The sequence below is a fragment of the Danio aesculapii genome, chromosome 12, assembly GCF_903798145.1.
Source record: "Danio aesculapii chromosome 12, fDanAes4.1, whole genome shotgun sequence".
NCBI classification, from domain to species: domain Eukaryota; kingdom Metazoa; phylum Chordata; class Actinopteri; order Cypriniformes; family Danionidae; genus Danio; species Danio aesculapii.
In genome coordinates, this window is record NC_079446.1 from 42,873,151 (window position 1) to 42,898,137 (window position 24,987).

At 33.2% G+C, this 24,987-nt stretch overlaps 2 protein-coding genes across 3 annotated transcripts in view; both read right to left on the reverse strand.

The window, feature by feature from the left end:
• Positions 1 to 8,010, reverse strand: part of dpysl4 (dihydropyrimidinase like 4) — a 36,989-nt gene extending 28,979 nt beyond the window's left edge. Inside the window, exon 1 of one of the 2 annotated variants that reach the window (XM_056469792.1) lies at positions 7,660 to 8,010. In XM_056469792.1, the coding sequence (XP_056325767.1) occupies positions 7,660 to 8,010 (351 nt within the window). Of the gene's footprint in view, positions 1 to 3,707; positions 3,920 to 7,659 lie in introns of those variants that run through there. The other variant, XM_056469793.1, reaches the window with a different exon arrangement.
• Positions 8,011 to 17,550: 9,540 nt separating this feature from the next.
• jakmip3 (Janus kinase and microtubule interacting protein 3) overlaps positions 17,551 to 24,987 on the reverse strand; it is a 93,117-nt gene continuing 85,680 nt past the window's right edge. Inside the window, exons 23-27 of the mRNA XM_056469791.1 lie at positions 24,559 to 24,636; positions 22,286 to 22,492; positions 20,013 to 20,078; positions 19,743 to 19,809; positions 17,551 to 17,637 (exon numbers count right to left, since the gene is read on the reverse strand). Coding sequence (XP_056325766.1) covers positions 17,552 to 17,637; positions 19,743 to 19,809; positions 20,013 to 20,078; positions 22,286 to 22,492; positions 24,559 to 24,636 — 504 coding nt within the window. The 3' untranslated portion in view covers position 17,551. The remainder of the gene's footprint in view (positions 17,638 to 19,742; positions 19,810 to 20,012; positions 20,079 to 22,285; positions 22,493 to 24,558; positions 24,637 to 24,987) is intronic.

The following is a 24,987-nucleotide window of genomic DNA, read 5'->3' on the forward strand; positions in this document are numbered from 1 at the left end:
TGCCAAAATCCCCTCCAAGCATTTCTGATTCTGGGCCACAATGTTGCTTGAGGACAGACAAGACAGACAGCGAGGGGTCTAGAATGCAGCACACACCACCAGAACCACCCTTCATCTTACAGTAGTCAACATCCAGAGCCTTTTATAATTAAATAGTATGCCTTGCATAAATGACTATGCATTATTTCTATCGCAATTCTTAAAAATTAAGCGATTTCACATAGAAAAGATCTTTTAGCAAACAGTTCTTAAAAACAACCATTTATTTGAACATTTTAACATTGTTAAAAAAACTAAAAGAATCCTTAGTGCAATGGAAAAGTTCCATGGATACTCTTAACATCACAGATAGAGAGCCTTTATGTTCAAGAGTTTATAAGCAATGAAGGTTATGCTGAGTGTATGGTTTGACTGAATGTGGGTCAGACAGGGGACGCTAGCCGTCAGACAGAAATGACAAATTGTGCGGAAGGGAATTGGATCCAATTTGGCCGTGCTAACAGCGCTCTTCCCTGGGTTTTCTCGCTCCTGCTGTGCACATGGATGAATTTCGGCTTATTAAGCCTTTTACTGTCATCATCATCAGTGGTGTAGAATACACTGCAAACTTTAAAAGATGAACTGTAATGTGTCGTTGATAATGCATATGGATTAAATTGAATGTGAATTAAATTGATGCATATAAAACTAAAATATCGAGTCATAAATGTGTAGTTTAATGTTTCAAATAACATTTGTAAAAATAAAATGTCAAAATATAGGTGATATCTTGAGTTGTGATTAGTGTGTCCACACATACTGTAGATCTATGGTGTTACAGGCGACCCGAGTTTAATTCCTGGATCGAGGTACTTTGCATATTAGCATCTTGCTTAAAAATGACCAAAACGTTTTGACTCTTGACACTTCTGTAGGTATATTGTTTACTATGGCTTCAGCAGTGCAACGATATTAAGCAGATTAATATTAATGCGCCTACTGCAGCAAAGTTCCTTGATTATTACGCCACAATGAGAGTATACTTCCTTGACATATCAGCCTAGAAAACAGCAACTTTTCATTTTCCATCAGTCTAAGTACTCGATGTAACTACAGAACAGTCGAGCTTTAAACAGGAAAAGTACCTGACCTTTTTGAGTTTTTTTTTTTTATGAGATGATAACGGTCTAATCTGATTCAATAATCTATGCTAAGCTAAGCTGAATGTGCTGCCACGTAAACTCAACAGTTTAACTCTAGGAAAGTAGTAAAATAAGCTCACTTTTTAAATTAATATATAAAAAAATGCGCTTTGTTTTTTTTTTCAAGAATATAGTTCAATTCGTGGATCAATACTTAATTCGATACTTAATGTCCTAAAAATTATTATAAAAAAAAAAAAAAAAATTATATATATATATATATATATATATATATATGCAAAATAAAATTCTATCAGTATCAGTCTACATTTTCCTGACAAAATCCAGTGGTTTGAGGCTGCACTGTGATCCAAGTGCTTTGATATGTTGTCAATTAATTATTTCGGTAAATGTGAATAGCATTTGCAGTTTTTTCCCCCTTCTTTTTCTGTATTGCAGGATACATTCTAACGTATGGAAAAAATTAAAGCTGTATTACCCAATGCTTCTATCCTTGAAAACCCCTTTATATCTTTAACCTGTATACATATGCATCTTAATGTTTACACTGCCTTATTTACTATGAATATTTTGTCTAAGAAGGCAATTCCTAAAATTTATTGATGGGAAACAGATTTTTCTACACCCTAAAAAATGGGTTATTTCATCCCAAATATGTATTTAAAAAAGGTTTATAATTATTTTTAAAACATTTTTTTATTTTAACTCAGAATTTTGAAACAGGGCTATGCGGTGGCGCAGAGGGTAGCCCGATCGCCTCACAGCAAGAAGGTCACTGGTTCGACTCCTGGCTGGGTCAGTTGGCAATTCTGTGTGGAGTTTGCATGTTTTCCACATGTTGGCGTGGGTTTCCTCCGGGTGCTCCGGTTTCATCCACAAGTCCAAAGACATGCGCTATAGGTGAATTGGGTAGGCTAAATTATCCGTAGTGTATGAGTGTTAATGGGAGTGTGAGTATGTTTCCCAGTGATGGGTTGCAGCTATAAGGGCATCCACTGCGTAGAACATATGCTGGATAAGTTGGCTGTTCATTCCGTTGTGGCAACCCCTGATTAAGGTGGAATAAGCCGAAAAGAAAATGAATGAATGAATAAATGAATTTTAAAACAGAATTTAACCCAATATTTTGGAATTTTATATATTTGACCCAAAATTGGGTTGTAGTAACCCAGCAGTGGGTAGCACGATGGCCTTACAGCAAGAAGGTTGCTGGTTCGAGCCTCGGCCTGGTCAGTTGGCATTTCTGTGTGGAGTTTGCATGTTCTCCCTGTGTTTTGTCCCAGTGTTTCAAGGTGAACTGGGTAAGCTAAAGTGTCCGTGGTGTATGTGTGTGAATGAGAGTGTGTATGGGTGTTTCCCAGTGATGGGTTGCAGCTGGAAGGGCATCCGCTGCATAAAAAATATGCTGGATAAGTTGCCGATTCATTCCACTGTGGTGACCCCTGATTAATAAAGAGACTAAGCCAAAAAGAAAATGAATGGATGAATGAATGAATAACCCAGCATTTTTTAAGGTGCATGTGTTGCGGTTCTTTCTGCAGATTTGTTGAAAAGGCCAATAGAAGTCATTGTGTGCCCGCCCGCATAAACAAAATACAAATTAATAGTACTATATTGTTTTTGATCTATACTATAGTAAAGTATATGAGTGAATCTGTTGTGGAAATTCTTTACTTGCTATAGTAACACCTATATTATAAACAAATGACACCATTATGTAGTTCTCTACAACTACAGGGTATATTATAGCACAATACACCACAGTTTAATGTAGTAAAAACTATAGTATACTACAGCATGTATTACAGTTTATCAGTTTACTATTGTTAAAACAACATCATGATACAGCGTTTAATAAGTGTAGTAAATACTATAATGTATAATGCACTTTACTATAATATGGGTCAAATTATTCTCTTCATGTGGGCTGTCAGTACCGTCATTAGCATTTTTCCAGGTTTAAATATAAAGCAGAATATCTCCGAATAGTTTATATATCGCCATACAGTCATTAAAACTGTAAAGCTGTCTTTTATATTCTGCTAAATGCTCTCTATAATGTTAGCCAGGGGCCAGTATTGATGGGCTGGGCCCCCAGACACATGTACTGTAGGCCAGGGAACAGATTTGAACGCAAAACTCAAGACATTTACGTAATGTGCTTGACCTGGGCGGTGGATAGACCTATATTGCTCAAGAAATAAAGCCAAACGGCGTATTTCCTATTATCGAAATGACAGAATAACTGGCTCCGAAATGAGCCGACGTGAATGAATAAAAGACACAATGGACACCGGGAATAAGGCGCCGCCATGGCCAAGCAAACACATTTAAAGCACGCACACATCGTTTTCTTACAATTATCGCATGATTTAATGCATTAGCTCGGCTCGTAAACGTTAACCGGCTTCCTTGTCGGTGTGTTTGGAGGACAGCTGGTTGTTGCCGGCGGCGGCTCACCCATGACTGCACAATAAACCATCATCATCTTCATCATCATCACTCTAGGTTAACCGGCATCATATTCGCCCGTGGCCTCGGGTTTTAATCGCTAGCATGTCTTACCGTCGCGCGAGGGTTGCTCTTCTTGGCTTGGAAAGACATGGCACCGGCGGAGCAGCTTTGATTCCCGGGGATCGGCGGCGGCGGTGATGATGATGATGAGCGGACCTGCGCTCACGTCAGAATAAAGGCGACGCGGCCACGCGCACGTGGACGGGTGTCGGTGACCGGGTTGTAATTTAGTTTAGGAATACCGGGGTTCAATAGTCAGACAGACAAAAGCCCCGCGGAGACCCCACCCTCCGTCTGTGCCCGCTCACCATCTGCTGCTTTATATTCACACACTATCCCGCACACACAGAGAGGGGCGAGGCGGACACAACAACTCTACGTCCAGGCTAATAAATACTTGAAACAATGTAATATTTTGGATTTCCTTGAAAGATTGGATTTAACAACACACTAAGAGAGTTTGCAGTATATGTTTGTAATACGGTATTTTAGCCTACTCGGATAGCATGGTGACATATAAAGTAAACTTATTATTTGATCTATTTTTAAATAAACTTTAAGCATTTCATTAGTTTTTAAAGAAACAAATTAAAAGGTGAACTTATTATTATTTTCAATAAAAAAAACATTAAAAGCTTAACTTATTTATAGCTGGTCAAATAAACCAGTGGTTCCCAAAGTGGGGGTCGGGGGACAATGGCAGGGGGTCCCTTATAGATTTCCAAAAGTCAAATAAATTTTATTAAACTATTAGAATTACCATATTTTACAACAACCCACAGAAGATAAAAATAGTGGTTAATAGTTACATTAAAAAAACAACAACATGCAAATGAAAAGGTATCAGGCTTTAAATTACTTTTTTTTTCATTGGATAGGCGTGTTTACGACAGATTAACAATACAGCAATAGCGTCAGCTGCAGCAGAATGATTTTACAGCAGCAAGTTAAACTTTCTGACACCTTTATGACAATCAAATACATTAAAAACAAATACAGGCCACAACTGAACATTGAGGATGATCTCTGAGCGGTCTCCAAAATTAAACTAAATAATAGACTTGTGCTGAAAATATTGTGTCCACCAGTCTCTTTAGCTGAGGTTAATATATAATTAAATAAATTAATAAATGACTATAAAAGTTATATGATTGTTAGACTGTTGCATGATTTTGTGTTGTCAATATGCTTGTGTTTATATAGGCCTATTGCTATGTGCGCAACATTTGGATATTTATACCTCCAAGAAATGTGGGGGTAGCGAGTAGGGTTGTCGCGATACCATTAATTATTCTTACAATATTATACCAGCTATAGTTTCACGATCCCATGAAGTATTGCGATACTGTAATTCATAACTCAAATTATAAAGAAAATTGACAAAAATACTAGATTTCTATGTTTTAATAGGCCTACTTGAATTGAATTCATGAGTATAAACTTAACATAACTTCAAACAGTATTATTTGCACCTCACTTTACCTAAAATTTATTATTTCTTCTTGTTTATTTTGTAATTAACCGACCAACAAAATTACATTAAAATACAAACCAAATGGAATTTGTTATAAAAGAGCATTTTTGCCAACAAAATTAGGATTTATGAAGTGGTCAAAATTTGTTTTAATGTTTTCTGTTGCTATTTTGGATTTTTCATCTATTTTTTTACAGTCTCATCAGGTAACAAAGCAAAGTAATTCAAAATGTCACTTTGTGAGTCGTTCTTTTAAAGAGATTGTCGCGGTTGTTGAAGCAACTAAATCATATTGGCAGGAACAGAAATGAACTGATTCAGAACTAATAACTACAAAAGAACAATAAAAGGTGTGGATTCTACACAGTTTGCAACTTTAAAAAGCTCCACAGACTATCCAAATAAAATGGTCTATTGTTGCACAAACGAGTGAGCATTTTAGTGACTTTTCCACATGCAACATTATCTTTTGTAGATAGACCGTTAACGATACTACCGTTTACAAACTACAGTGGCACCGCCGTAATTTTGGAGCCATAGTATCGCGATAATACCATAGTACCGGTAAACCATGCAACACTAAGTCACTGGCATTGTTATTTTAGGGGTCACGGGCTAAAAAGTTTGGGGATCTCTGAACTAAACTACTATCAGAAAATAAAAGCTGTTATTAGGATGTACTTTCTTTTCAACATGTGTACCTAAAGGGTCCATATTGGTTAGTCTACCTCAAATCACATGTAAATATATTAGTTAGCTAGCTAAAAATTTCAAGAACTCTTACTTTGTACTTTTTAGGCATTAATATCTATTAAGATATAAATATGGGCACTTTAGAGACAAAGGTGTGTGTAACTCTTGAAAGGGTGGCTTCTGTCCCAGTGACAGCATTTGTAGGCTACTTTTATTTCTGAGAGCGCAACTAAAATTGTACGATGTTATTTGATTGTTTTTAAAAGTTTGGGAAAGGGATTTAGACAAATGTAAACCCAGTTAAAAAACAACAACATTTTGTTTAAAAATTACATATCATTATTTAAAAAATGATAATAAAGCGAAACAATTATAGCTTAATTAGGGCTATTGAAATATTTGTCCACCTTTAAAATAAAGTTTTCTTATAGATATTCCTTGCAACTTTATATATTCATTCATTCATTCATTCATTTTCTTTTCAGCTTAGTCTCTTTATCGGGGGTCACCACAGCGGAATGAACCACCAACTTATCCAGCATATGTTTTACATGGCGGATGCCCTTCCAGCCGCAACTCTTAACTAATAGCCTACTTCATATCTCAGGTTCATGGAATGTCAACATTTTTATGATTTTATAGCATTTAATTTTAATTGGTATATTACATATTTTCATTATATGATTAACAAATATTTCAGATTTCTGCTTGACTGTCTGTGTCTATCTATCAACCTATCTATCTGTCAACCTATCTATCTATCTATCTATCTATCTATCTATCTATCTATCTATCTATCTATCTATCTATCTATCTATCTATCTCAAATGACACAAACATTTTGACACAAACATGGTGGAATTCTCTCTCTACTTAAACCTGTAGTCAGTTGAGAGTAGAGTAGCATGAACAGTAATAACAGTAAACAGATTAAGATAAATTAATTTGACACTGATTTGCCTTCATGTTTCCCCATTTCCAAACTATGGTCAAACAATGATCTGGTGCATGCCTTCTATGAATATGAATATATATATATATATATATATATATATATATATATATATATATATATATATATATATATATATATATATATATATATATATATATATATATATATATATATATATATATATATATATAAAAATATTTCTTGACAATGTTTTATTATCTGGAATAACCTGTTACTATAAAACAACCTGCGCTGTAAAAAAAAAAAAAATGCTGGGCTCCACACAATAAATTTGTGTTGGGACAAGATGAAGGACTTAAGTTAACTCATTCGTTTTTACAAATTTAAGTGGATTGAGCATAAAACAATTAAGTTGTCCCTCCCATAAAATCAAGAATTGGTCAGTTTAAATGGGGGGGGGGGGGGGGGGGGGGGTGACCAACCCTGTTCCTGGAGATTTACTTTCCTGCAGATTTCAGTTGCAACCCTTATCAAACACCCCTGTCTGTAATTATCAAGTGCTGTTTAGGGCCTAATGAACTGATTCAGGTTTGTTTGATCAGAGGAGCCGAACTCTGGAGGAAGGTAGATCTCCAAGAACAGGGTTGAGCTGGTTTAAATAAATAGTTTGAACAAACACACTGAAAAAAGGGGTTCATTATATTTACTTAACCTTTTAAGTGGTTGCAAACACTTTATATGCAAAATTTAAAACAAGCAAATTAAGTTGAACAGTATATGCAAACTTAATTTGCATAAATTCAGCTCAAATTGTTTGCCACTACCTTAAAAAGGTAGTAAAGTAACTGTAGTAAATTAAATGAAAACATTTTCAGTGTACATCTAAATAAAAATATTGTTAAAAAATATTAGTAATTTACCTCTCGTCTGCCGTTGTGCACGCGCGCGGTTCCGATGGTGTGCACGAGCGTCTGTGCGCGTGACCCGCCGGCGTAAGTTCGGCTGGGAGCGGCGTGGCTGGCGCTGCTGAACTCACTGATGCTGGACGTGTCGCTGAAACTGTCCCTCTGGTCGTCCACTCGTCCCCCAGGGTTCCTCCTCACTGAACTCGGGCTGTACGACTCAAAATTTAAGGTTTTGTTCTCATAAGCCCCTTCGATGTTACAGAACATTCCTCCGAATTTGACTCGGGGTTTGGGGCTGTCGGTGCCCAGTCTGGACAGCAGGGAACCCTGGTCATCATCCCGGGGAAGGAGTCTTCTCTCAGACATAGTGCACGGAGGAACTGGGGAGAGGATTTGAGGAATGTTTGGACCTGTAGTTTTCAGCTTACAGAGACTCTTGTGACATGAGCGAGCGAGCGAGCGAGCGAGCGAGAGAGAGAGAGAGAGAGAGAGAGGGAGAGAGAGAGAGAGAGAGAGAGAGAGAATGAGAGAGAGAATGAGAGAGAGAGAGAGAGAGAGAGAGAGAGAATGAGAGAGAGAATGAGAGAGAGAGAGAGAGAATGAGAGAGAGAATGAGAGAGAGAGAGAATGAGAGAGAGAGAGAGAAGCACGCGCACACACACACATAGATGATTATAATTAAATCATTATTAATATATTGATTATTTTTTTAATTACTGTTTTATCCTAAAATGTTAATTGTTAAATGAACAGTTTATTCTGATCTATTTTTATTGTTATAAATTAATAATATGATATGAATGATATATATTGAACAATAATAATATATATTAAATAATATGATATATTATTTACATTTTTTAAATTTAATTATTATATGTATATATGTATATATGTATATATGCTACCACTACTACTGTTTACTGTGTTTTTATTATATGTGTATGTTCTTTTATTTTTTATGTAAACTTTATAACTGCTTATATAGTTGCTTATATATATATATATATATATATAGAGAGAGAGAGAGAGAGAGAGAGAGAGAGAGAGAGAGAGAGAAAGAGAAAGAGAGAGAGAGAGGGAGAGGGAGAGGGAGAGAGAGAGAGAGAGAGAGAGAGAGAGAGAGAGAGAGAGAAAGAGAGAGTGTGTGTGACTGTGACCAACCAAGCAGAGGTGAAGACACTTTCTAACCCACTGCACAAACTATCAGACGCATCAAAGCATTATTCTACTCCAAATTTGAAGTCATTTACACTGAATTCACAAAGTAAAATAATAATAACAACATGTGTACTTATTAAACACATATATTAATTATTATTAACAAATATTAATATCTAATCGGTGAAAAAAACAGAGTGTATCTCACTAGTGGATGCCTGTCACAAAAACAGAGAGACGAAAAGAAAAAAAAAACGTCAGTGATGAGCTCACAAAAACCATACACACACACACACACACGCACACGCACACACACACACACACACACACACACACACACACACACACACACACACAGAGAGAGTTATTGTGAAGTTGATTGTGAAGTGTACAATTTATTAGACTATTTTTTATTATTTTTATTTTACTTGACTTATTTACTTTTATTATTATGCTGCAGCCACAAGTTATCAGTTCAACAGTCCCATTAGATGCTGAGAATCAGCACTTGTGTATTTCAGCATTATTATTTTTCCCTACTACTATGTAATTCTATATTCATTTTATTTAATGTAAACATTGTAAATTGTTTGGCAATACATTTGTAACATTGGTCATGGCAATAGAGCACATTTGAATTTGAGTGAGAGATGAAACACTGTAAATATACTGACTATTATTATTAATTATTACTGTTTTATCCTAAAACGTTGATTGACTACAGTTTATTCTGATTTATTCTGATTTATTCTGATTTTATTTTTTAATATTACTATTTACTGTGTTTACTATGTTATTGTTTTAGTGTAAACTATAAATGCTTTGGCAAAACATTTGTCATGATAATAAAGCAATTTAGAGAGAGGGGAGCTGTCCAGGGATGCGTGGTGCTGAACACTCCAGCAGAGAAGATCAATACAAAGTCCTGCTTCTCAATCAAAAATCTTTAGATCATGTCATTCACAAAAGATTGTGCAAATAGAATAAGCTACAAAAACCGCTTAATGCAGATGTCTAACTATCCATTTACCTGTCTGTTTTATTTTCAATGTTCTGGTTATTACAGCTTTATTACATAAAAATGCAAGTGACTGCATCTTAAATCAGATTATAAAATGGTGTTTAACTTATAACAGGTTTGTAAGTCAGCACCTTGTATTGCTTTTAGGGAAATTATTTTGTGCATAATAAATTTTGAATAATAGTAGTAATAATCTTAATACTTAAATATTTATTGTAACAATATTTAACTGCAATGTATTTGTATGATTTGAAAGTATTTGTAATATTTTGAAAGGATAATATGACATTTAAGACACATAATACATTAATAAAAATGCATAACACTTTTAACATAGTACCAAAATATTTACCATTTCATTAAATCAAAATATTTGTTTTTCAAAATCAACAAGAATATATAAATCACACAATGCACACACACACACACACACACACACACACACACACACACACACACACACACACACACACATATATATATATATATACACATTACTTTTTGCATCATATAAATAACTGTGAGTAATTTTTGGTTAAAACATCAGACAGACAGATAGATGATAGATAGATGGACGGAGGGATAGACGGACGGACGGACGGACAGACAGGCAGGCAGGCAGACAGACAGATAGATGGACAGATAGATAAATGGACAGATAGATAAATAGAAAGACAGACAGACAGACAGACAAAGAGACAGACAAAGAGACAGACAGACAGACAGACAGTAAGATAGATAGATAGATAGATAGATAGATAGATAGATAGATAGATAGATAGATAGATAGATAGATAGATAGATAGATAGATAGATAGATAGATAGACAGACAGATAGATAAATAGAAAGACAGACAGACAGACAGAGAGATAAGATAGACAGACAGACAGACAGACAGACAGACAGACAGACAGACAGACAGACAGACAGACAGATAGATAGATAGATAGATAGATAGATAGATAGATAGATAGATAGATAGATAGATAGATAGATAGATAGATAGATAGATAGATAGATAGATAGAAGCAAAATCTTCAAAAACATGTTTCATTCAGAAGTCATTTGTCTTGTCTAATCCTTCATCAGCAATTGATTGACTCATGAATTGCATTATAGGCACATATGTTACATTACTTGTTAAACAGACAGATGCTAAATGCAGCAAGTGCTTGCAGATGTACAGTGTCATTGTGTCTGGCCTCATCTGTGCATGTGGTGATCTGGGAAAGCCCATCTGGAGGCTTGAAGAGGCCCAAAGGACGAGCAATCCATGGCCCATAATGAACGCCTCTGGCAGCGAATGCATTAAACACTTTACAGTCTGAATGGTTCACAGAGAAGCACAATAGCTGTAGACTAAGAACAGCCTGAGGAAACGGGGCCAGCATTTCATCTAATCTATAACAGAGATACCATTCACTTCTGTTCATACCTGACTGAAGAGAAGATCTCACTGCTCAGTCTCAGCCTCTGTGTGTTATTGTGTCCTCCTGTAATAAATCGACAGAATAAACTGTGAAACTTTGTTGTGTAACATTTTCCTCAAAATATTAAGTTAGGGATAATGTACATCCGCTGGGTTGTTATGACGAAGCAGAGCACTTTTGTATGAGACTGAAACGCTTTATTATGCAAAAACAACCGTCCTGGATGTACTTTATCCCGCTTATTACATGTCTACCTGCCACAAAACATACAAATTAGACATAAAACATTGTTGTGAGCCATGATAGCTTATTAATTCCTAAATTAAACCGAAAGCTCACAGAAACGAAGCCGTTTGAGTGAAGCTGATGAAGCATGCAATAATCTGTAGTCACAAGATGGCGCCAAACAGTCAAAACATGCAAGGCTGACACTAACGAAACAATATAATGACCCATAAAGGCTACTAACCTGCATTTGAAGACTATGCCAAAAAGTCAAAAACTGCGGTGTGACAGACAAGTATATAAATATGTATGTGGATTTAAATACTGTATATGGATATGAATGTATAGACGAATAACCGGTTTGTAAACATTCAGTAAACCAGTAAAGATAAAGTAAACATTCAGGATGCGCATGCAGCGAAAATCGGGAGCGCTAGCATTTACATTAATGGAATGACATGCGGTACAAAGTTTGTTGTTGCAATAGAGATAAGTTATATTGATAACACATTATATATATATATATATATATATATATATATATATATATATATATATATATATATATATATATATATATATATATGTATATATATATATATATATATGTATATATATATATATGTATATATATATATATATATATATGTATATATATATATATATATATATAATATATATATATATATATATATATATATATATATATATATATATATATATATATATATTAACATAATGCTTTCAGCGTATTATAACAGCTTGTCACCCAGTGATAAGCACAGTTATTCGGCAAAATTAACGTTAAAGTGAGCGGCGTTCGTCTGACAGGTCCATTTGCGATAGCACCCTCCCAATGGACATTGGATAAGCCGAAATGGCCAAGCATCCAGCCCGAAATATACAACTATCTTAAACTTTGGAGCGCTAAAAACCGAGGTTCTGCCTGGCCAAAGACAAGGAAACAAGACAGAACTGTACAAGGCCTGGGTAATCATCAACAAACAAAACAACTGCACCTGTAGGGCAGGGTGTGTGAACTCAAGAGTTTTACATTTCATTCTAAGCATTCACAGTTTAATTAACCATTTGTAACAGTTTTTGCTGAAATCGTTGCTGCAATCAAAAACGAGTAATGTGTGTGATTCAGCATAGCGTGAACTAACCCGATATAAAATGAGAACTGCAGAGTCCAGCATTTTTTATTAGGTCCTCACTCCATTCAGCTCTTCTGATGGCTGTTAGCCAAAGACATCTGCAGTTGGCATTAAAAGCAGTGAGGTGTACAGTAAAATTTAAGTTTTCTATTTTTGGACTTATTTTTGGATCGAATTTGGCATCCTACCGCACAACAGGACATGTTTGTTATTGCAACCGGTCTTTTTTTCCAACCAATATGCGCGGTTGAAGCCGTGTGACGTCATGTGTGACATAGGTTGGTAATTCCCCTATTCAGTTGCAGTCAAGGTGATTTGAAGGTTTCAGATGAGCCAGTGTTAATTAGCAATTGTTATTTGGGAATAACATATCTTGGAATGTCGCGACTGACCAGCAGTGTTGGGCAATAACGCTTTGCTAATAATGCGTTACTGTAACGGTATTACTTTAAGTAGGTAATACTGTAACATATTACTTTTTAAATATTGTAACTCTGTTATCATTTCAATATGATGCCTTTGTCTGTTACTTGGTAAATTAGTCAAGTCGAGTGATCAAGAGACTATTAACGTTACTATTATTATATTACTATTACTGATACTACTATGTCTGTTGTTTTGAATAAATAAGCACACGTGTTATCTGTATAACAAAATTGATTAATTTAGTAGACACAGTGACACATTTCTGATATATTTCAGAACACATTATTTAACTTTATAGTGTTGTATTGCTCAGAAAAATGCTGCGATTTATTTTTTAAATTGTTTTAGGTATTTTAATCGCTGTTATACAACAGCAGATTTTGCACGGAATATACACAGCTTTCTTTCTGTAAATTGCTCACATACCATGTTTAATTTTGTGGTTAGTTTGAAAATTGCTCATAGAATTTATTTTTCAGCAGCTGTTCTGTTGTTTAAGATCCATAAAATGTATGGTTGTCTATAATAGCAGTTTGTTTTGGTGCTGAGTTTCACCAAATTGATTCTGAATGATAATTCAGATTACTTTTATCTATTTATTTCATAAAGGTTTGGTGTTTGTTGTATATTGTTGCTAGTTTTTATACTTAAGCTGTGAAGGAACATGTTTTAGGGTTAAATACAAACTTTTATGATGCTGGAGCAATTTTAGTTTTTGCTCGTTTGTTTCTGAATATATGATTCAGCTGGTTTATCACCTTATATTCTTTATTTTTGTGCTTTTGGTCTGACTTAAATTTGTGTGTTTAATGATTACTTTTTGCTTAAGTTAGTTAAGAGGATGCAAATGAATTAAAACTGTGAAGTTGGTCAACAGTGTATTCTCCATGCAACACTGAAGTGATGTTATAAGGGCATTAATAGGAGCATTAAAAATGTTTTTTGGAAAAGTAACTCAAAAATTACTTTTAACAGTAACGCATTACTTTTTTGGTGTAAGTAATCTATAAAGTAATTGAGTTACTTTTTGAATGAAGTAACTTTCTTTTCAGTAATTAGCACTACACTGCTGACCAGTCAGAATCAAGTATTCCTGACAGCAGTGTAAAAATAATAATAAAAAAAATTAGACAGGACTTTAGTTTGTTTTTGGATGAGACTATAGGCTCTTTATCTTGAATCCTTAACAATATAGTGTGGTGATGTATGTGACATCGGATTGTACATTTGCAAACTCAAGTCCCAACTATCAGCTGTGATTTTTGGAGAATTTTTTGACCTTTCGAATGTTCCACTTATAGGGATAGTTCACCCAAAAAGGTAGTAATTTTACACTGTAAAATGTACATGCTGAGTTCAACACAACCGATTTGTGTTAAGACAACATGAAGGAATTAAGCTAACTTATTAGTTTTTACAAATTTAAGTGGCTTGAACAAAAAATAATTAAGTTGTCCCCAAAAAAAAACTCAAGAATTGTGTTGTTTCAGTTAATTTTAAATTAATAGAGTGTAAAAAAAACAAAACAACAACAACCGTAACAGACAAAAACCATAATCATTCATTCACAAATCAAATGCTTTTTTAAACTGAACATCCACAATCATGCTGAAAATGGGTTTCCCTCATGTTTTGTAGTGAAGGAGTCGAGCAGAAGCTTCAAAGGCCGTGATTGTGCAGACATCTACTTTTCATTTGCTTACTTCTGAAAACATGAAGGACTGGTGTGTATCTGTAAGCCACAGCCCAGATTCCAGAGCTTTCCGCTTCTCGGCTTTCTCTTTGATTTTAAGGCTGTGGCATTTCTTAGTTGCAGATGTAACAGAGTGAGATGGAAGCAGCCGCCGGAGGCAGAAAACCTAGATTTTACCACTATCTCTATCGTCCACACCAGAGCTAAAGTTTAGCAGACTGGAAAGTATATGAGCATTGCAACATGGCAGGTTCTTATGGCAGGTTCTCATGAATGTTTGTTAGTTTTGCATCTAAAATAGCCAACTCTGCTGATCAGACAGGCTCACTATTGGTTCAACTTTTTATTAAAAGGCTTTTTTTTATTAATATGAACTTTAAGACACCAAAACATTTCTAAAACATTCTGACAACTCAAACTCATTTTTATATAATTTTTATTTTATAATTTATTTAAAATGCTCTGTAACGCTTTCTAAAGACTACTGCATTCAAAAAAGAGCCTCTAATAATATATTTTATAAATTTAAATGATACGGTGGCACAGTGGGTAGCGCTCACAGCAATATCACATGAGTAGCAGTGCGATGTGGCTGTATATTGGCACTGGTGGGAGGCGTGCGTTGCCTTAGTGTCCTATCGGTGACAATATACAGTAGTCACATTGCACTGCTACGAGTGTGATATTGTGTTTATACAACAGTTTGATGGCAAAATCGTGTATATAAAAAAAGAAAATCAAACGAGGAGTCTAAAAACCCTTTTGTATGAGGAACTACTTTCTTCCACCATTTCTTCACATCTGCAGCTGACATCAGAACAGAAGAAACCCTTGCTACTCCACACACGTCACTTTAGAGCTAGTATTTGAATGACAAAACTGGTGATTTTGCTCACATTTTAAGATTATAAGGCTGAACGGCATGAAATGCCATCAGTCTACAAAGATTTCTCAGTATTTCTCTGTTGCAATCAGGAGATCACAATAATTAACCCCAAAAAAGTTGAAGCAGATTACTACCAGATTACAGATGGCCAACCAAAAAGTCAGGATTATACAAAGAGTGGGCAACACAAAATACATACATTCCTAATATGCGGGTCCCATCTCACACTCAATACCTTACAATTACTATGGTATAAATACAGCACGGCAACATACAAAAGAGAGCGATCAACTTAGAATGTCCCTAACCAGTTTTATAATGATCTGATCAGCTGTAGGTTAAAATTACGCTGAGTTTTTCCTCCTCTAAGGGCTTATTATTCGGTCTCTGTCACCATCCTGTGGATGGCGCTGTCTCTCCGAAATTATAACCATTTAAAATAGGCACAATCCTTATAAATAAACTGCATAGTTTACTAGTAAACTGCACATTCTCACCTAAAAAAAGCCTCAAAAGTACATTATGTTGTCCAACAGCTGCAATATTTGTCAAACTGTAGTGAGTTTATTGATCTGCTGTCACTCTGTAGGCGGAGTAATACAGAAGGTTCTAATATTGCAGAATATCGCACAGCTATCAGCCAATCAGATTCGAGAACCAGACAGAACTATATTTATTTATTATTATTAGCTTATTATTAACTGTTATTATTAGCCCCCCTTTGAATTTTTCTTTCTTTTTTAAATATTTCCCAAATGGTGTTTAACAGAGCAAGGAAATTTTCACAGTATGTCTGATAATATTTTTTCTTCTGGATAAAGTCTTATTTGTTTTATTTCGGCAAGAATAAAAGCAGTTTTAAATTTTTTGTTAACCATTTTAAGGTCAAAATTATTAGCCCCTTTAAGCTAATTTTTTTTCGATAGTCTACAGAACAAACCATCATTACACAATAACTTGCCTAATTACCCTAACCTGCCTAGTTAACCTAATTAACCTAGTTAAGTCTTTAAATGTCACTTTAAGCTGTATATAAGTGTCTTGAAAAATATACAGTCAAATATTATTTACTGTCATCATGACAAAGAAATGTTTAGCAATGTGTTGAAAAAATCAGGGGAAATAAACAGGGGGCCTAATAATTCTGACTTCAACTGTATGTATACAATATAATATATAATATAATAGTACAAATTTCTGTCTGTATTTAACAAGTGGCATAAATTTAATGTTATAATATTAACAACAATAATCAATATGTTATAAATACATAAATTGATAAAATTATATTATTTACGATCTTACAAAAATAAAGTCTATTTCTCATTTTTAGGTCACTCTTATGCATAAAAGTGTCTGCTAAATAATAAAAGTAAATCTACGTCTATGGCATCTTATTTTCCAGGGTTTTTAAATGATGGATTCATCTGGTGAATCTCCTCAACACACATTATATACAAACCAAACATGGACCTAAAGTAAATCATATTCAAAAGTATGAACAAATCAAGCTTACTTCAGGTTTGATGCGGGCACTGCTTTACTTCAGAATCCACTGTTTTCATTGAACAGAAAAAGACTCAGAAACATCTTAGTTTTTCAGTCTTCCTCTGAGAGATTTATTGGAAACACTGCTCCTGTACATTAGAAAACCAGACATACATTTAATTCCAGGATTAAACTTTGAGTTCTAGTTGTACCAATGCACAGAAGAGGCGAACGCCACCACGCAAACACCAGACGGGCCACCAGGAGCCGAAGCGGAGTGTAAACAGTGTGAGGAAGGGTTTTACACACACCTCTCTATCCATCAGGCTTCCACAGGGAAGCAGCCGCCAGCACCACCTGCTTAGCAGGAAAGGAGAGAGCTTCAATTTAAGAGTCCTTAAATTCCAGGCGCAGAGAGGTCAGACAGAGGTCACAAGATCAGGAGGATAAAAACAGTTTGAGTCCACAAGAGAGAGAGCACCATATTCCACATCCTCCAGAGTCACTGTCAACAGAAGATCGGCACAAAAGAGATCGCTGGAGTGAGAGTGTTTATGTGTGAGAGTCTGTGTGTGTGTGTCACTCTCCTCTGAGGCAGAAGAACACTTGAGGCCTGTGAGCTGAACATAAACACAACAGTTAGGAACTCATCCATCCATTCATCAATGTGTCAATCAATCAATCCATCCATCCATCAATCAGTGTCTAAGAATCCATCCATCTATCCATGTCTAACAATCAATCCATCCATCCATCCATCAATGTGTCTAACAATCCATCAATCCATCAATGCGTCTAAGAATCCATCGATTCATCCATCCATGTTTAACAATCCACCTATCCATGAATCAACGTGTCTAACAATCAAACCATCCATTCATTCATCAATCAACCAATGTGTATTTCAATCAATCAATCAATCCATCCATCCATACATCCATCCATACATCCATCCATCCATTCCAGCATCCATTCATCCATCAATCAATGTGTCTAACAACCAATCAATCTATCAATCCATCATCCATCCATATATCTGTCTAACAATCAATCAATCCATCATCCATCCATCCATTCATGTCTTTCAATCCTCCTATCCATTCATCCATCAATCAATGTGTCTAACAATCCATCCATCCATCAGTGTCTAACAATCCATCCATCCATCAATGTGTCTAACAATCCATCCATCCATCAATGTGTCTAAGAATCCATCGATTCATCCATCCATGTTTAACAATCCATCCATCCATGAATCAACGTGTCTAACAATCAAACCATCCATTCATTCATCAATCAACCAATGTGTATTACAATCAATCAATCAATCAATCAATCAATCAATCAATCCATCCATCCATCCATACATCCATCCATCCATTCCACCATCCATTCATCCATCAATCAATGTGTCTAACAACCAATCAATCTATCAATCCATCATCCATCCATATATCTGTCTAACAATCAATCAATCCATCATCCATCCATCCATTCATGTCTTTCAATCCTCCTATCCATTCATCCATCAATCAATGTGTATAACAATCCATCCATCCATCCATCCATCCATCCATCCATCCATCTGTCTAACAATCCATCCATCCATATATCTGTCTAACAATCAATCTATCCATCATCCATCCATCCATCCATCCATCCATCCATCCATCCATCCATCCATCCATCCATCCATCCATCCATATATCTGTCTAACAATCAATCAATCCATCATCCATCCATCCATCCATCCATCCATCTGTCTAACAATCAATCAATCCATCATCCATCCATCCATCCATCCATCCATCCATCCATCCATCCATCTGTCTAACAGTCAATCAATCCATCCATTCATACATGTCTAACAATCAATCAATCAATCAATCAATCAATCAATCAATCAATCAATCAATCAATCCATCCATGTCTTTCAATCCCCCTATCCATTCATCCATCAATCAATGTGCATAACAATCCATCCATCCATGCATCCATCCATCCATGTCTAACAATCAATCAATCCATCCATCTATGTCTTTCAATCCCCCTATCCATTCATCCATCAATCAATGTGCATAACAATCCATCCATCCATGCATCCATCCATCCATGTCTAACAATCAATCAATCCATCCATCCATCCATCCATGTCTATCAATCCCACCATCCATTCATCCATCAATCAATGTGCATAACAAACAAACAATCAATCCATCCAATTATCCATCCATATATCCATGTCTTACAATCCATCCATCCACATAAATCTTCTGTAACACATAAATGTCTTTCACATTCTGAAAGTTAAACATGTAACTGCACATTCTTAGAAAAAGAAGAGCTGCTGTTCTAAAGTGCATTGACCTCTGTTTTTTGTTTATTTGTGCCATATTATTTTAATTTTTTTGTAAAACGAATCAGTTTTAAAAAATTTAACTTGTTTAAGTGGGGTTAAAAAATGCCTACAACATTTGACTAATTTGGTCAACTTACTGAAAAAAATTATACATTAAAAAAATCATTTCTCAGTAAAGGGAATTTCAAGCACTAAATGTCCGCTGTGAGGATAAAGAGGACAGGATATAAGTGAAAGCTGTCCAGATTTACCATGGTCCACTGAGCCGCATGACTCCATGTCTTGCTTTTTGGAAGAACTACGACCAAAGAATAAAGGCTAAAGAAAAGAACAAAAATAAAAACAAAAACTGAACACGGGAACAAAACGAAAGACAAAAAAGAAATAAAATAACAACACAACAGAACAAGAAGAAGAGAATAAACATTACATTCAGACAAAGCATTTTATATCTTGAAGATTTTAAAAGATTGTGCTGACCTGATAGATGAAAATGACAGATGAATTGTGTGTGTGATTACCTTTTCCTCTAGTTCCTTTATCTGTCGTTTCTGTGTCTCTATCCACTCTTCCAGCTCTTTTATCCTCTGTTCAGGCAAGAAAAACAGATCAAACCTCTAGTGTTGTTACAGTGTAGTGAAGGGCTAATATAGTACATTAGGCAAAGCTTACAAAAATATTTGCAAAAAAACATTTCATTTTATTAGGTATGTAGTACAAACAGTACTCAGCATAATTAAGTACACGCCATTTTGAAAATGAATATTTCGATCCATTTCTCAGTGAATATAGGCAATGTATTTAGGTGCATTTAAATAAAACAGATTTGTCGGCACCAATAGGCTAGTGGTTAAGTCTGCTGAGATAGAGCACCGTGGTCGATTCCCGCCTCGAGGTACTTTGCCAACCCTTCCCCTCTCTCTGCTTCCCATACTTTCCTGTCTGTAACCTCCACTGTCCTATCCAAAATTAAAGGTGAAAATCCCCTAAAAAATTCAATTAAATTAAAAAGATTTGTTAAACAGGTATATTTATTAAAATAATATTTTTAGAAATTAATTAGAAATTGATTTTAGAAATTTTTAGAAATTGAAAGATAATACAATTAAATTCAAGAAAAATATAGCAAAATAAATTACAAACAACAAAATTTCAACTAAAGTTTTACTTTTTTTTTTTTTTTTTTGCTTCTCTTGACTTTTTTCTTTTTAAAATTTATATTACATTTTTTCTATAACATATACATTTGTGTGTGCTAGTTTTTGGACTGTTATCGTACGTTATTATGTTATTATGTTATTTATATATATGTATATATATATATATGTATATATATATATATATATATATATATATATATATATATATATATATATATATAGTATGTATATATATATATATATATATATATATATATATATATATATATATATATATATGTATATATATATATGTATATATATATATATGTATATATATATATATATATATATATATATATATATATATATATATATATATATATATATATATACATATATATATACATATATATATATATATATATAGATATAGTTGAAGTCAGAATTATTAGCCCCCCTGAATTATTAGCCCCTCATTTCTAATAACTGATTTATTTTATCTTTGCCATGATGACAGTAAATAATATTTGACTAGATATTTTTCAAGACACTTCTATACAGCTTAAAGTGACATTTAAAGGCTTAACTGGGTTAATTAGGTTAACTAGGCAGGTTAGGGTTATTAGGCAAGTTATTGTATATTGATGGTTTGTTCTGTAGACTATAGAAAAAATATATAGCTTAAATGGGCTAATAATTTTGACCTTAAAATGTTTTTTTAAACAATGAAAAACTGCATTTATTCTAGCTGAAATAAAACAAACAAGACTTCAGAAGAAAAAATATTATCAGACATACTGTGAAAATTTTCCTTGCTCTGTTAAACATTACTTGGAAAATATTTAAAAGAGAAAACAATTTCAAAGGGGGGGCTAATAATTCTGACTTCAACTGTGTGTATATATATACCAATTCATTGCACACACACATGAACATGAAGACTTTATCAAAGATTTTTTCTTTGTTTTATTAAATATTTTTTTCTTTTACAGTAAATGGATATAATAAGACAAATAATTAATTAAATAAATACATTATTATTTAATTGATTGGCCACAGCACAATCACTGTTGTCCAATGTACACACACACATTGGACTTTATATATATATATATATATATATATATATATATATATATATATATATATATATATATATATTAAGGCAACCCAAACTGTTTGAGAAAAAACGATTTGACAATCGGTTACAAACCATTTGAGTTAAAAAACTAATCTATATGAGTACTGTGAACTTACTCCATTTAAGTTAAAGTAATGAGGTATTTAATTAACTCATTACCTTCAACACAGAGTACAAAACACTTTTCAAATGAGTTGAATTAACTTTCAGTCAATTTTGAGTTAACTACACTCATTTCATTTGATAAAGTTTACTGTTGGGTTTCACAGTGCAGAAATTGGGAGGAAAATACACAGGGGGACTAATGTTCAGGAGGGCTAATAATTCTGACTTGAACTGTACATCGATGGATTTGCTCTTCAGTGTTTGGACTTTCAGCAGTGAAAATGAAACCACACTGAACTGAACCAATCTGAACTTCATTGAATTTCAATGAATTGAATATATAAATACATATATATGATACATACTGTAGATAGATATGATTAAAGTGTTTTGTGTAATGGTGTACCGCTTGAGCATGCTGCAGCAGCTCCATCCTCTCTCTCAGTATCTGCGCGTCTCTCTCTCGTAATTCACTCAAGACCTGCCGCTTCCACTGATCCACAGCTCCTCTCAGAGAATCCCGGTCCTGTTCACTCAGCAGCTCTGACACCTTCCCGCTCGACTCCTCTAGCTGCAGAGCGTCAAACAGCATCGCCTCCAGCTCCAGGATACGCTGAAAGACGCACACACGCACGCACGCACGCACACACACACAAAATCCATCAATTATGTGGGCGGAGATACACAATTTGACCAGCAGGGGGCGACAAAACACAAAACTGTGTTTTCTGAGGACAACAGTCTAACAGAGTAACAGCGTGATTGTTTTATAACAGAGTACCAGAGGACCTACCTGCAAATGTATTGAATAAATCTAGTCATAAGTGAAATTAAAGTCATATTTAATTAAAAAAAAAAAAATCATTATAATAATAATAATAATAATAATATAATAACAACAACAACAACAACATCAACAACAACAACAACAACAACAACAACAACAACAACAACAACAACAACAACAACAACAACAACAACAGAAAAAACAAGCATAAAATGTATTAAAGATTTAAAAATATGTAACAATCCATTAAAAGTTAATAATAAGATAATAATAATAAAAAATAATCACAAAATTGGAACTATAAAATAATAATAATAATAGAAAAAACATTAAAATATATTTAAAATGTAAAAATATTAAAATAACGTCACAAATGGGTCAAAGTAATAATTATAACTATAATAGAAAAATAAGTATACATTTAAAAAAAATATTTAATCCACTGACGATCCTCAAGCATAAATATAAATATATTATATATAAATATAAATATCATATAAATATAATAAATATATTATAAAAATAACATTACAATATCTCACTGAAGGAGTGAGTTTAATAATAATATTAATAACAATATTAATAATAATAATAATAATAATAATAAATACTAATCATTTAATCAGTATTATAAATATAAGAATAAGAGTCAATTAAATTAGTACAATTAATAAAATAATAATAATATAAAAACGAGAAAAAAATGTAAAAATATTAAATATCACAATATCCTACTAAAGCAGTCAGTTTAATAATAATAATAATAATAATAATAATAATAGAAAAAATAAGCATTCTTTTTAAAATTAAAAATATTTAATCCAACGACAATCCTCAAACAGTAAAATGCATCAAATAATAACACCACTAGATCCTACAAAAGGAGTAAATTTAATAATAATAATAATAATAATAATAATAATAAAATAATAATCAGTACTATAAATAATATTATTTTAATAATTTCTATAATAAAATAATAATAATAATAATAAAGAAAAACAAAATAGAATAAAACAATAGAAAAAACAAGGAATAAAAGTCATTTATATTACTGATATTTAAAACAAATATTCATATTACAAATATTCAATCCATAGACAATGCTCAAACTGTTAAATATATTATAAAAATAATGCCACAAATTAATAATAATAATAATAATAATAATAATAATAATAATGATAATTTAATCAGTGCTATTAATAACTTAATAATAGAAATAGAAAACAAAAAAGTAAATTAAATTATTTCAATTCAATTAAAAAATGTAATAAAATTTAAAACTATTTAAAGATTTGATTTATTATTAATAATAATAATATTAATAAAAATAATAACAACAATTTAATCAGTACTATAAATAAAATAATAATAGAATAGAATAAAAGTAAATTAAATAAAAACTATTTTAACTATTCTAAATTCTTAAAAAGTTTTTATTTATTATTATTATTATTAATAATAATAATAATACTAACAATGATAATAATAATAATTTAATCAGTACTATAAATAAATAATAATATAAATAGAAAAAAAGTCATTGAAATGAATTAAATTAAATATGTAATAAACATGAAAAACTATTTCATCTAATGACAATCCTCAAAGAGTAAAATCTTTTATAACAATAATGTCACAAGATTCTAAATGACTCGATTACAATTCACTTCTGAATAATAATTTCTTATTTTATCAGATTATTATTTCTTTTATTCTGGATGAAACCAGTAAGATGAGAAACAGAGACAGGGTGTGGGCAGTAATACAGAAAGCCACCAGCAGGTGGCGCAGGAAGACAAAACTGTGAGTTATAACAGAGTATCAGAGCTCTGCAGTGCTGGACAAATAAACCACATGGATTGCTCTAAAACATGCTCAGTTCTTACCTTGTGTGCATGGTCCAGAGACTGCTTTCTGTAGTCTAATTCCTCGTCTAAATAACCCTTCTGTGTGCCAAAGAGCTCCTGTGGAGGAAAACGACAAGAGGAAATTGCTTTGATTTTGAGGGTCAGTCTGCAAATGTTAGTGAGTAGTCATGTTTAGTTGGAAGTCATATTTATTTACATTCAACAGGGGAAATATGTATTAAAAATGCATTTTATAATTTTGTAACAAAAATTTAGTTGTAAATATAGAAAAAAAGGTTATAGATAGGGGCATTTTATCAGTGTTTCTTTATTTTTCTTTATTTTCTTTATAAATGTTTGTTGGTTTTATACTGGAAATAAAGAAATAAAATTTTGGTTTATTTTGAGACATGCAGGCAATTTATTATTATTATTTAAAATTAATATTGCTATTATTGCACTGAAAAA